At 34.6% G+C, this 14560-nt stretch overlaps 2 protein-coding genes and 1 long non-coding RNA gene across 3 annotated transcripts; all 3 read right to left on the reverse strand.

The window, feature by feature from the left end:
* Positions 1–1349: 1349 nt before the first annotated feature.
* Positions 1350–9334, reverse strand: LOC115989262. Its single transcript, XR_004091855.1, has 2 exons — positions 8828–9334; positions 1350–1583 (listed from the first exon to the last, which is right to left on the reverse strand). It is a non-coding gene; the product is annotated as an uncharacterized LOC115989262 (long non-coding RNA).
* A 6-nt stretch (positions 9335–9340) lies between these two features.
* LOC115990213 (receptor-like protein EIX2) lies at positions 9341–10101 on the reverse strand. The gene is made up of 2 exons (XM_031114060.1): positions 9414–10101; positions 9341–9366 (listed from the first exon to the last, which is right to left on the reverse strand). Exons 1-2 carry the CDS (start codon positions 10099–10101, stop codon positions 9341–9343), a joined length of 714 nt encoding a protein of 237 aa, XP_030969920.1.
* A 168-nt stretch (positions 10102–10269) lies between these two features.
* LOC115990214 (receptor-like protein EIX1) lies at positions 10270–11865 on the reverse strand. The gene has a single exon (XM_031114061.1). The coding sequence runs from the start codon at positions 11863–11865 to the stop codon at positions 10270–10272; it is 1596 nt and encodes a 531-aa protein (XP_030969921.1).
* Positions 11866–14560: the final 2695 nt, after the last annotated feature.

Raw genomic sequence — 14560 nt, forward strand, 5'->3', positions numbered from 1 at the left:
GAATAACCAGTCAAATTGTTTCATGATTTTGATGTTGAATATTTTTCCTTCCTGGAATAAACATTTTTTTTCTCATTGCAGATAATATCGCTCAGAAGCTTCAAAATTAAAGATTGACTCTAAGGGGAGAAAGAGATGAGTGATTATCCGGAAGAACTTCTGCCAATTGGCTTGAACTATTGCCTCTTTTAGTGTCAAGTATGCGAAACAACGCCTTTACAGAGTAATCTTGACTCATTGTTGTCGTCTGAAAATTTACACCACTAAGAAACAGTTCATTCAAATAGCATTATCAGAAAATTTACATGCAAGTAAAAACATAAGAGTCAAGGGTTTAGCTGAGTGAGAATATTTACTGGAGGCTGCCGCTCAGGTTGCATAAATAGGCTGCATTATTGCAGAATGCAGATAATACACAAAGGTTGTTTTAGTAATATATGTGCCATAGAATGTCAGAAACATTTGGTTCAATCCAAATTTTGGGAAGTAAATAAAACAATCATTAAATGGACTACAAATACAGGTCCTGGGTGTGTGGCCAATGTTCTTGGTCTAAGACTTACTTCTTCTTGCTGTACCCAAAACAGCCATTAAATTGTAACATACACCGAATCTTAGGTACCAGATTATGTTGGTTGAAGACCTCAGTGAAGACTTGGCTTTTATGTGGTAGGCATCTGGTTTCTCCCTTCCAGAAAATGCAACATGATCATGAAGCTACACTCATTATTTACCAACACAAAAATAAAGCCATATCTCCTGGGCCTTTAACCCTCTTTTCAATTCACTACAGCTCCTATTGATTTTAGCAGCAATTAAGCAGACAGTATAACAAGCTGTCTTCCTCTAAATCAATTAGAAACAACAAACCTGAGAGTAGAAATATGTTCACAAAATGTTTCTGCAACCTCCCATTTGATGCATGTATGCAAACAGATAAAAGTTGCCCTCCTATAATTATGTCAAACTAACCTTGAGAGACAATAAGATGCAGACACCAAGATGTTTTTCCTATATTGGGATTACTTTGGATTTTACATGTTGGGACACGGCAATTTAATTTAAATTTTTAACCCGCCTCAATTGTGGGATGTAATTTTTTTGAGAAATTATGCGGTATGTATTTCTTGCTTGATTGAAACTTTCCTCTTTGATGTATTCCTGGAAACCAAAACTCCCCACAGTCAATTGCTGCCTAGTCATGCCACAGTTAACACCACTTCACCCTACTCATGCCACAGTTCTATGGTGCCTCCACCATGAGTCCGTCGGAAAATGTAAATCACAAAATAGCATCAAAAGTTAATAAGAGTACTTCCATAAATGATGTCCAAAATATAATAAGGATATTACAAGTCCAAGGGCCAAGCTCCATAATCATAATAATAAGACTGTTATTACAAGTCCAAATTTCATAATAATAACAACAGTTATTCATATGTTCAGAAATGACAACATCACAACATCAAGAGACAGACTAGAAGAGATGTGGCAATCCATTGTTGGGTCATCCTTGCTCTTCTAGTGGATATCCATATTCATGATACCTTAAGGGAGGTCATCCAATTGCGATTGTGTGACTTCTACATCAAAACATGAGTTCAAAAATAATTTAGCAAAAACATTTTAAATACTAAATACAAAAACTAAATGCTGTCTGTGTCTCACAAAATCAACATGAACCATTAATCGTAGAATATATAGTTCACATTGACATATCTATACCAATATTCTATTTTAAAGGTTCTTTTTAGTTATCCATCTTAGTACATGAACTAAAGTCTTCTAAAACCAATACTAAAATTAATAATAATAATATCACAATCTATGCTTTACTCATGTCTTTTGTTCAACTATAACCTTGATAAGAGTCTAGTAGAAAAAACATATTCTCACAAATACTTCAAGGTTCCAGGTACCAAAATTAATTAACTGTATCTCTATGCCTTGTCTAAGCTAACACACTTAAATAAAAAATAAATAAAACATTTTAATCTCTAAGTAAGTAAAAAAAAAAAAAAAAGAGAGAGAGAGAATGTCCATTAGACTGGACCCCATTCTATAAAATATGAATGAACTGAATGTCACTTCAATTTTCTGGATCCCAGCCAATGTATGAAAAGAATCTAACAAAACCCTCTTTAATTTTATGCTCAGACATTACAAATATAACAGTAAAAATTACAAATTAAAGTCCAAACCAGTTTTGAGGTAAACTTTTTCCTAAAAGAATCATATTCGAAAATATCAAACCTGCACATCACATCATTCTTTCGAACTACATACATTTTCTTAACAATCAAGTGAACAATTGAAGAAAACAACTACACATAAAAATTTCAAGCATGTTTCTTTTCTTTTTTTGTTTTTGATTTTTTGAGATGGTATAAAAATTTTAAGCCTTGACGCAACCAATCCATGACTTTGTAAAGATGAAGAGGATACTGGAAACCACATAGCAGCTTGCTTTTTATAAATGACAAAATCATGACACATATTAGGCATTGAGCTGAGAATACAACATTTCAGCTCAAACACACATGTTAATTGACTAAGGATGTTTCTCGCAAAGAAAACACAAGCCAACCGCTTCAGTAAAGATTAACACCAATGCATATTTTAAGACAAGGCATTAAACAAAACTTATGCTTTGTCTTTTCGGGTTAAGTATTTGGCTGACCTTATATTGAATAATAATTACACTTGAAACTGAAAAATTTAACCTTGACGTATATTTTGGATGTCGGCATACTGTGCCAGAGATAGGCATAGGTTCGTACTATTGAACACACATATATCCCACTAGCGAAACATATCAACCACAATCTTCATTATTATTCTAAAGGCAAGAAAAAATAGACTGAAAGAGTTTAGACACGTAATAGTCTCTAAAATAGAAGTTGACAATATAGATGATCAAATATATCACCTACACAACCAAAAAAAATCTTAAATCCAAACTGAGAGTGAATTAAACAAAAATTCAAAAGAGTCTTCGACATCTTATTCCAAATATCCACATAAACTTCAAATGAATCAATCAAAACCCCATAATCCAAAAATCTAAACCTAGAAACCAAAAGAAAAAGAACATGGACAAATCATCAAACAGGCCAACTACAAAGGAAAACAATTTTATAACAACCAAAAACCCAAAGAGAAAAACAAAGAACTAATTTTTTCTACTTAAGATCTTGTAGAAATCCATACATACCTCAATTACGAACTGAAAAAGTCTTTCCATCAACAGAATTCAATTTTTCCAACCCAAATTTTCTTTTCAAATGAACTACTTTCAATGCAATTAGAAGTGACATCCTATCTTTGATGCCATCACAAAATTGAAAATACCAATGCCTCCATGACTTCTTCACTAGTAAGGTGCAACAAACACTCCAAAATCCCACAACAAACCCAAGTCCGATGCTAACATAGAACCATAACCTTTCATAATCATTTCCATCTTGTTTGTCATCAACACTGCTGCTGGTAATAGTTGGGCCATCAAATGTTTCACCTCCTGGACACTTGGTTGGAAGGGGAGACCCACACAATGAAGGGTTGCCCTTGTATATGGATGCATCATTTAGTGTTTGGAGCTGAACCAGATGGGATTTTTCCTACCAAGTTGTTAAAAGACAGGTTCAAGTGTGCTAAGAAAGTCAAAGAAGACAAACTTTTAGGAATAGGTCTTGAAAGACTATTTTTCGAGAGATCAAGCGTTTCAAGCCACCGCAAGTTTCCAATATTCTGAGGAATGTTTCCAGTCAGATGATTAATTGACAAGTTCACAATACCCAATTCTATGAGGCATGATAGTTCATTGGGAATTTCTCCCGTCAAATGATTCCCTGAAAGATCAATGCTACTAACAAACTCAAGAATTCTACCATATAAAAGCTCTTGTCCTTTTGTCACTAACATTGTTTCCTCCTTATAATAGTTAACAGCAAAGTAACTATTGTTGTAGCCATAAATCAAAGCAGTCAAATTGTCCAAACAATCTGGAATGACACCATAAAGATTGTTTTGTGCAAGATCTAGGATGTGAAGACTTGGAAGATTGCACCATTGTCGAGGAATGATTCCACTAAATAGATTTGAATGTAAGTGTAGCATTAAGACATGTGATCCTATCCATGATGGAAGGTTCCCTGAGAGATAATTTCCACCAAGATCAATGCTCCGAAGAGAACAATTTCTCAATGAAGAAGGAATTTCTCCATAAAGATTGTTGTTGCTCAACACTAATACTTCAAGGGAATTTAGGAAACCCATTGAGTTTGGAATTTTTCCAGATAGGTTGTTATATGCAATATCCACAACCGTTAGGAATTTTGAATCATTCCAATGATGGGGAATGTAACGTCCCAGCCTTTTGGAAAAAAAAAAGTCAGATTTTTGGGACCACACATGCCTCCCAACTAACCCACCCATTCCCACCACTCATTTTCACTTATCTTTTCTCTCTTTGGTCGGTCACTCTCATTCTTGTTCTCCTTTTCTTTTTCATTTTCAGTCAACACAACACACAAACACACACTCCTCTCCCTCACCCTCCCACCAGTACATTCCTCATCATCACCTCTACCATTTTTTTCCAACAGAATCACTGGAAAATCCTCAAGAACATCACACCTTCACATAAGTTATTTGAGGTAAAAGTTCTAATCTCTTTTGATGGGTATTATGCTCTTGTTTGAGGTTATTTTACCCAAGCTTTAATAATGATTTTCATGTGATTTAAGAGCTTTGGAAATGATATTCATGTGTTTATATGTATAGGTTTTGGTCTTGGTGGATGTATTTGATGAGTGAGTTCATGATTTTTACAATGATGGCTATTTAAGGCTTGTTATAGTGAAAATTTAGGGGTTTTGAGTTATAACATGTGATAGATGGTGAATATAATTTTTATTGATTATTTGGAACTAATTAAAGATTTAAATTGTTTGTCGTGGAGAAAATTATGATTTTGGTGTCATGGGTCACTTGATGATGTTATATAAATCTTGTGGAAAGTACTTATAAAGTATGGAGGTTTTGATGTTAGATATGACACCTTGAATGATTTATGAGTATAAATGGGAGTCTATGCCTTGCAAATTAAAGTGTTTTGAGAAATTTTGGAAGTGGAATATATTACATGTGAGGTTGAATACTAGGCTTGCCTTATTAAGTTCTTACTTGGCAATTCCTAATTTGTAGTTAGATACAATTTCAAGCTTTGTGCTCATTGTGATAGGCTTACTTGATATTATTTAGGTTCTAGCTAATCTCCCTTGGAACTTGGAGAATTAGAATTTTGCGGTTGCGAGGTAAGTAGCTTTTTAATGGGATTTTGAAAAAATAATCATGTTATATAAATGTTTTCTGGTTAGACACGCTTTTGGAAACTACCTATGGAAACTATATTTTCCTAAAAACTATTGTGTCGTAACCTTAATATATATATATATATATATATATATATATGATTATATATGGAAATGCATTATATTTGGTATTGCATTTGGAGAAATGCATGAATTGTTGATATGGAAAAATGAGCATCTTTTATGTAATCTTTGATAAGGAAATCTTGGATGTTATGGTATATTAGAAAATTCAAAGATGCTTATCTTGTCGTAGCACTTGGGAAATTGATAGAAAATCTGTTTGACAAGAATGAAGTTGAAACCTTACAAACTTTGTAGAAGTGAGATTATTTAAGGTTTTTTGAAACTACCTGGATATGAACTATATGTTTCAAAAGTAATGTAACCTGTGAGTTGTTTTAACACCATGCCATGTATGATTTCCCGGTGATCACCCGATTTGGTTTCCGTAGTCTTTATGACAATAGAATCAAATTTAGGTCAGTGCCATTTCACTTTGGATGACGCGTTCTTCCCTACTGTCCATGGGGGGAAGAGGTTCCTTGATTGTATGTGGATGAAGTTGCTGTCCATGGGGCCAAGAGACCACATGCAAGAGAGGTCCTATTTGACGCGCTCTCTCTTGCCCATGGGGGGAGAGAAAAACCTTGAGGGTATGGGTGAGGCTGCTGTCCATGGGACCAAGAGTCTACATACCAGAGAGGACAATATCATGCCAATTGTGAATGGGTGGATCCCCTGACCGGTTTATGTGGTAGTATGGTATATTTATGATAAATTACCGTATATTTGATTTTATGATTTTGGAAATTATATTGTTAGTGCTCACAGATTATAATATATAGTTTCAAGGTATTTACTTTGAGAAACTTTGTGTTTCATTATTAAATCATTCTTGTTATATTATTATTATTATTATTATTATTATTATTGAAGATGAAACTTGCATTTCCCCCACCCCCATTAAATATGCTACTTACTGGGCTCTGTCTCATTCTATTATTTTATAAACTTTTCAGAGTAGGCAACAATCTTTTGAGACAGCTTTTTGGTGGCTAATAATAATTAGACTAACTACTGATGTAGGCTGAACTTTTGTAATGAATATATTAGATGGTGTATATCTTAGACTAGGCTTGACTCATTCTTTTGCATATTATAGTGGTTATGAATGTATTCCCACTGATGGGACAAGCTGTTGACATGCAATTGTTTATTCAAACCTCTATTCTTTTGTGGCCAATGGTCCTTGTAATTAATGCTTAGGGTTCTAACTTACTCTGAGAGTATATTTTATGGGATTATTATAATAATTCTTTATGTTGGCACTTGATAAGATTTATATAGATTAAATTGTCAAAAAGGAAAAATTTACAGGTACTTAAGATGTCTTTCTCATGCTTTGGACCCTTTGGGGTTTGGGGCGTGACAGGGAAGCTCCCCTAAAAGCTGATTTTTCCCAAGGGAAAGTATTTCAAGAAATTTTATTTTTGGTATGGACAAGGGAATTGTACCAAAAAGGTGATTCTTTGAAAGATCTAATATTTGCAACTTTGGCATTAGATCACCAATATTTGACGGGATAGGGCCTGAAAATAAATTGCTTTCAAGAAACAGTATGGCTACATTTTTAAAACAAAGTGGGATCGGACCCTTGAAGCAATTATAACTTAGAGAAACACGAGTTACATTTGGAAATACCAAGTGTTGTGGAAACTTCCCGCTGATCTGGTTGTTTGATAGATCCAAGAGAGTGAGTTGAGAAGATATCTTAGAGAACCAATCCTCAGGTATAGCTCCTGAGATTCCGACGTTGCTATGGATGACATATGTAAGCTCAGTCTAAACTTGAAGCCATATAGGAAATTTGGGGCCAATAAGACAACCTGCTAGTTCAAGACTTTTGAGCTTGAAAGGAGGAACCCAGTCGTATGTCAGATTGAAAATTAGAGATTGGTTTTTATCAGTTGTTACTGGAAAATATTCTAGTCTTGTGAGATTCATCAAATGAGCTTCTGTTATGACACCTTCCCAGGAATTCCATTCAAGTTTCAAACTGACTAGCTTTGAGAGTTGTCCAAGACTTTCGGGGACGGTTCCATTCATCTCATTTCCAGAGAGGGAAAATAGTTGCAAGGATGACAAGTTGCCAATAGAAGATGGAATTGAACCCGAAAAAGAGTTGAAATCGAGAAAGAGGTTGGTTAAGCTTCCAAGCCTCCCCAATGAATCAGGAATTTTCCCTACCAACCTGTTAAATCTCAAATCTAGGGACTCCATGCTATTGTTCAAGGAAGTTGAGAAATTACCTAAGAAACTATCAATGCTGCCACTAAAATTGTTCCCTGAAAGATCTAGTCTTCAATTTGCAAAAAATTCCAAAGAAGCTTGGCAATTGACCACTGATTTTATAATTTCCACTCAAATCTAGGTCCTCAATATTTCTTAGGTTCACAAAATCGTATGGAATGGTACCTTGTAAAGCATTACCACCAAGATCAAGTTTTGTGAGGCTGGTAAGATTAAACAACCACCTAGGTATGGAAGAGTTAAATTGGTTGAACGATAAATCAAGGGCAGAAAGAGAGGTGAAATTAATAAACGGAAGGGAAAGAGGAAGGCTTTCAAGCTCACAAGAAGATAAACGTAACTCAAGGAGGGAAGGAAGAATATTAACTGCTAGCAACAAATCTGCTCTGACACCACTGAAACTCATTCCCGTCATATCTAGGTACTTCAAAGAAGAGAGACTTGACAACCAATCCATATTTCTGGAAGAGAGTGGCGAGAAGTAATCCAAAAAGTTTAAAGGGAGAATTGAGGACATATCCAAATTCGGAGGAAAGTAGCCATTGTATTTAAGGTCAAGATGTATCAAGCTCGACAAAATGCCAAGATGAGGAGGAATTCGCCCAGAAAAGGATGCGTAAGAGAGATTGAGATATATGAAGTTCTCTAGCATGCCAAAAAATTCAGGAATTTGAATTCCTATAAAATCATTCGCGCTTAGATCCAGGTAATTTAAATGTTTCAAGTGAATCAAAGAAGCATTTATCTTACCACATATATCCCACTAGCGAAACATATCAACCACAATCTTCATTATTATTCTAAAGGCAAGAAAAAATAGACCGAAACATATCTAGATGATCAAACATATCACCTACACAACCAAAAAAAAATCATAAATCCAAACAGAGAATGAATTAAACAAAAATTCAAAACAGTCTTCAACATCTTATCCCAAATATCCACATAAACTTCAAATTAATCAATCAAAACCCCATAATCCTAAAATCTAAACCTAGAAGCCAAAAGAAAAAGAACACAAGCAAATCATCAAACAGGCCAACTGCAAAGGAAAACAATTTTATAACAACCAAAAACCCAAAAAGAAAAACAAAGAACAAAGTTTTTCTACTTAAGATCTTGTAGAAATCCATACATACCTCAATTAGGAACTGAAAAAGTCTTTCCATCTACAGACTTCAATTTTTTCCAACCCAAATTTTCTTTTCAAATGAACTACTTTCAATGCAATTATAAGTGATATCCTATCTTTGATGTCATCACAGAATTGAAAATACCAATGCCTCCATGACTTCTTCACTAGTAAGGTGCAACAAACACTCCAAAATCCCACAACAAACCCAAGTCCGATGCTAACATAGAACCATAACCTTTCATAATCATCTCCATCTTGTTTGTCATCAATACTGCCGCTGGTAATAGTTGGGCCATCAAATGTTTCATCTCCTGGACACTTGGTTGGAAGGGGAGACCCACACAATGAAGAGTTGCCCTTGTATATGGATGCATCATTTAGCGTTTGGAGCTGATTACCAGATGGGATTTTTCCTACCAAGTTGTTAAAAGACAAGTTCAAGTGTGCCAAGAAAATCAAAGAAGACAGACTTCTAGGAATCAGTCCAGAAAGACTATTTTTCGAGAGATCAAGCGACTCAAGCCTCCGCAAGTTTCCAATATTCTGAGGAATGTTTCCAATCAGATGATTAATTGACAAGTTCACTGTACCTAATTCTATGAGGCGTGATAGTTCATTGGGAATTTCTCCCGTCAAATGATTCCCTGAAAGATCAATGCTATTAACAAACTCAAGAATTCTACCATATAAAAGCTCTTGTCCTTTTGTCACTAAAATTGTTTCCTCCTGATAACCGTAAACACTAAAGTAACTATTGTTGTAGCCATAAATCAAAGCAATCAAATTGTCCAAACAATCTGGAATGCCACCATAAAGATTGTTTTGTGCAAGATCTAAGATGTGAAGACTTGGAAGGTTGCACCATTGTCGAGGAATGATTCCACTAAATAGATTTGAACGTAAGCGTAGCATTAAGACTTGCAATCCTATCCATGATGGAAGGTTCCCTGAGAGATAATTTCCACCAAGATCAATACTCCAAAGAGAACAATTTCTCAACGAAGAAGGAATTTCTCCATAAAGATTGTTGTTGCTCAACACTAATACTTCAAGGGAATTTAGGAAACCCATTGAGTTTGGAATTTTTCCAGATAGGTTGTTATATGCAATATCCACAACCTTTAGGAATTGTGAATCATTCCAATGATGGGGAAGCTCCCCTGAAAGCTGATTTTTCCCAAGGGAAAGTAATTCAAGAAATTTTATTTTTGGTATGGACAAGGGAATTGTACCAAAAAGGTGATTCTTTGAAAGATCAATATCTTGCAACTTTGCCATTAGATCACCAATATTTGACGGGATAGGGCTTGAAAATAAATTGCTTTCAAGGTATAGGTGGGCTACATTTTTAAAACAAAGTGAAATAGGACCCTTGAAGCGATTATAACTTAGATCAAAATAAGTTACATTTGGAAATACCAAGTGTTGTGGAAACTTCCCGCTGAGCTAGTTTTTTGATAGATCCAAGAGAGTGAGTTGAGAAGATATCTTAGAGAACCAACCCTCAGGTATAGCTCCTGAGATTCCGACGTTGCTAAGGATGACATATGTAAGCTCAGTCTGAACTTGAAGCCATGTAGGAAATTTGGAGCCAATAAGACAACTTGCTAGTTTAAGATATTTGAGCTTGAAAGGAGGAACCCAGTCGTATGTCACATTGAAAATTAGAGATTGGTTTTTATCAATTGTTACTGCAAAATTTTCTAGTCTTGTGAGATTCATCAAATGAGCTTCTGTTATGACACCTTCCCAGGAATTCATATCAAGTTGCAAACCGACTAGCTTTGAGAGTTGTCCAAGACTTTCGGGGGTGGTTCCGTTCATCTCATTTTCAATGAGGGAAAATATTTGCAAGGATGACAAGTTGCCAATAGAAGCTGGAATTGAACCCGAAAAAGAGTTGAAATCGAGAAAGAGGTTGGTCAAGCTTCCAAGCCTCTCCAATGAATCAGGAATTTTCCCTACCAAACTGTTAGCACTCAAATCTAGGGACTCCATGCTATTGTTCAAGGAAGTTGAGAAATTACCTAAGAAACTATCAATACTGCCACTAACATTGTTCCATGAAAGATCTTGAGTCTTCAATTTGCAAAAAATTCCAAAGAAGCTTGGCAATTGACCACTGATTTTTCGATTTCCACTCAAATATAGGTCCTCAATATTTCTTAGGTTCACAAAATCGTATGGAATGGTACCTTGTAAAGCATTACCACCAAGATCAAGTTTTGTGAGGCTGGTAAGATTAAACAACCACCGAGGTATGGAAGAGTTAAATTGGTTGTCTGATAAATCAAGGACAGAAAGAGAGGTGAAATTAACAAACGGAAGGGAAAGAGGAAGGCTTTCAAGCTCACAAGAATATAAATGTAACTCAAGAAGGGAAGGAAGCGTATTAACTGCTTGCAACCAATCTGCTCCGACACCACTGAAATTCACTCCCGTCATATCTAGGTACTTCAAAGAAGAGAGACTTGACAACCAATCCATATTTCTGGAAGAGAGTGGCGAGAAGTAATCCAAAAAGTTTAAAGGGAGAATTGAGGACATGTTTAAATTTGGAGAAAAGTAGCCATTGTATTTAAGGTCAAGATGTATCAAGCTCGACAAATTGCCAAGATGAGGAGGAATTCGCCCAGAAAAGGATGCGTCAGAGAGATTGAGATATATCAAGTTCTCTAGCATGCCAAAAAATTCAGGAATTTGAATTCCCATAAAATCATTCGCGCTTAGATCCAGGAAATTTAAATATTTCAAGTGAATCAAAGAAGCATTTATCTTACCACGTAGGCCCGCATTCCGAAGGTCAAGTTTGGTAACATGAAATGATTTGTTGTTGCACTCTATGCCTCTCCATCGGCAGCAATCTTCGCTAACCCAAGAAGAAAGCCTACCTGAAGGATCAGTGAGGCCTTTCTTGAAGCTGAGAAGGGCTTCTCTTTCGGTGTGGATGCATTTGACATTAGTGTGAACTTCACTGCATGAACTGAGTTTGATTATCCCCAAAGGGGAAGACGCAAACAAGGACAGTAGAAGAAATAGCATAGTAAGATACTAAGATTACTCATGGAGTTAATCTCGAAACTGAAATCCATGCTGCTAAAAATGTGTCTTGAGTGATTTCTATGAAACGAAAGCCATGTTTGAGGATGGATATTAATCGGTGGGATCACTCATCTGGAAGATTTTACAAACACAGAATGGTCTGGTCAATGATGAAAGATTTTCCACAAAAATTGTCTGTGCATGAGTGTTTTTCTTTCCAAAGCGTAACCAATGGTTTTGCCTTATGCGTGCGGTTTAGTTTAAAGATTTTTTGTATTGGAATTACAGAAATAGCCCTGGCCATTTGATAAATCACAATTTTTTTTTTTTTTCTTTTTTAATAGACTCCATTGGTTTTTTTTTTATTTTTTTTTTTTAGGCTCCAGCTAGCATCTGTAATACCCGAATGTGCACGTAATATTTTGACTTGAGATGATTATAGTCATTCGAATAGTATAAAATATTATCACGTTGGCAATGACCTTACCCCAATTATTTAGAGTGTTGGCCACAATTATTTAGGTTGATATGTTTTGGTGTTTTGATAGATTGATTCTCCATTATATGTCCTCTCCTCTTATATCATTGTTTTGATTTTAGTTTGGGTTAATCGGTAGTTGTTTTTGAAATGAAAATTTGAATTTATATCATAATATATTCTCTTTTGCGTGGAAATTTGATGTTTCACACGATGTGTGAATACTTTTTAATTTCAAATTAGAATTCTCTTCTATTTTTATATTTTCTTTTTTTAATAAAAATAAAAATAATAAAAATCTGTCCCAAATTGCATCACGAAACTAATTAGTAATATAAACTTTGACATTTTTTTTTATCTGAAGGCGAAATGTATATTGTTTACCATTTAATTTTTTTTTTTTTTTTTTTTTTTTTTAAAGAAGAAGAAGAAGAAAATACAATGCCTTTTTTTACACCCATAATTTTTGTAAAATGTCTCTACATGCCAATTTTAATGTGTGAGGTAAGAAAGTAACTTTCTACTATGGAAAAAATTATTCAATACAACTGGGAGAGCCATGTCAATAAGGAAAATTATTGTATACTCCCGGAGTACTATAAATGCGTATTTCCTTCTCTTACATGAATGGTGGGTCCTACTAATTAAATTCATGGTGGGACCCACCACTCATGTGAGAGGGGGGACTACACATTTATAGCACTCCAAGAGTACCTAATAATTTTCCTGTCAACAGTTCCTAGCAGCCCTCTAACCAATAAATGCTACAATATGTTAAAAAAATATTTTATTAGAGTGGCAAAGAAGAAATGGAAGAACCCTTGATTTCGGGAAGGCAGAACTCAGACATAGGAAAGAAAGCAATTGGAATATATGGCCTTCCAACACCATTGTTGAACGCTTAGAAGCTCTATCATCTTAATTCATATTTTTTTTTTAAAAAAAGTTATCCTAGAAGTTGTTTCTAACTATTGATTGATTTGCTTTACGAATGTTAAAAAAAAGATTGCTATTTAAACTGGAAAAATAAAATTTAAAGGAACAATAGACTTTATTTCGAAAACTGATTAATTGATTATAAAATTTATAAATAAGAATTAAAAGCACAAAACACAATCATGTCCTACTATTGAAAAAATCGAAGCATGCTCCCAAGTGCCCAAATATTACATAAGGCAAATCAAAAAGATAAAATTCTAAAAGATCTTATACGATTTCTAAAATTCATATAAATAACTTTAGGTTAACTAATAACAATTTTTTCTCAAATCATTTAAATTATAAACCTCACATTTAAAATTTCAAATACAATTCTAATAGTTCATGCTAATAAGGGGAAAAAAATATTTCATTTATGTGTGTGCAATACGATACATTAATATCAAAGTAAAGGTAAAAAAAATAAAAAATAAAAGACCAACAAAGAGTAGGTAAAAATATGTGGAATACAGGTTGAAGGTTGACAAAATAGTATATATATTGCCAAAGTGACATACCCATCAAATCAAAATTTCCAAAGCCTATAAGAAGTTCTTCTCATATCTAATCACAACCCTCACAAAACTCACGATTACCTCTGACCTCCACGTCATAACCACAACTCGTTGTCACTCAAAATCAAAACCGCAAGACCTATACTCTGGTTTTAGCCAACTTATACAGGTTAGCTAGGGTGAGATGGGATAGCTGATAAGGTTAGACATGTGTAGTTGATGCATGGTAGAAGCTAAAGGGCATTCTTCCTAGTTTGGAGAATCTCATATGTGAATTTGAATTGGGATAACGTAAAGGGTTACAAGCAGGTATATATAAAGAAGCAAAAGTGCAAGAGGTGAAAACCCAAAGTGTGTGCGTGTGCGTGTGTGAGAGAGAGAGAGAGAGAGAGAGAGAGACTTAAACCAATGAACCAAAGATAACTAAAAGATCAAATCTTTTATTATGAGACAATGTTCAAGGAAAGTGCCACATAACAAAACCTCATGGCTCATGCTCTCCCGCGTGAGATCTCTCATATATATACATATTAATATATATATATATATATATATATATTCATTTAAGTGTGTCAACCAAATGCTTGAGTAATTGATTATTACAAAGTATATAGCTTATGACTTTGATTTCATTTTAATCTTAATTAAGAAAATTATTATTTTGTGAGGGACTTTGATTTTCATCACCACTAAAAAGATTCTTAAAATCCCCAAATTTTGTTGC

The sequence above is a fragment of the Quercus lobata genome, chromosome 5 (genome assembly GCF_001633185.2).
Source record: "Quercus lobata isolate SW786 chromosome 5, ValleyOak3.0 Primary Assembly, whole genome shotgun sequence".
Classification (NCBI taxonomy): domain Eukaryota; kingdom Viridiplantae; phylum Streptophyta; class Magnoliopsida; order Fagales; family Fagaceae; genus Quercus; species Quercus lobata.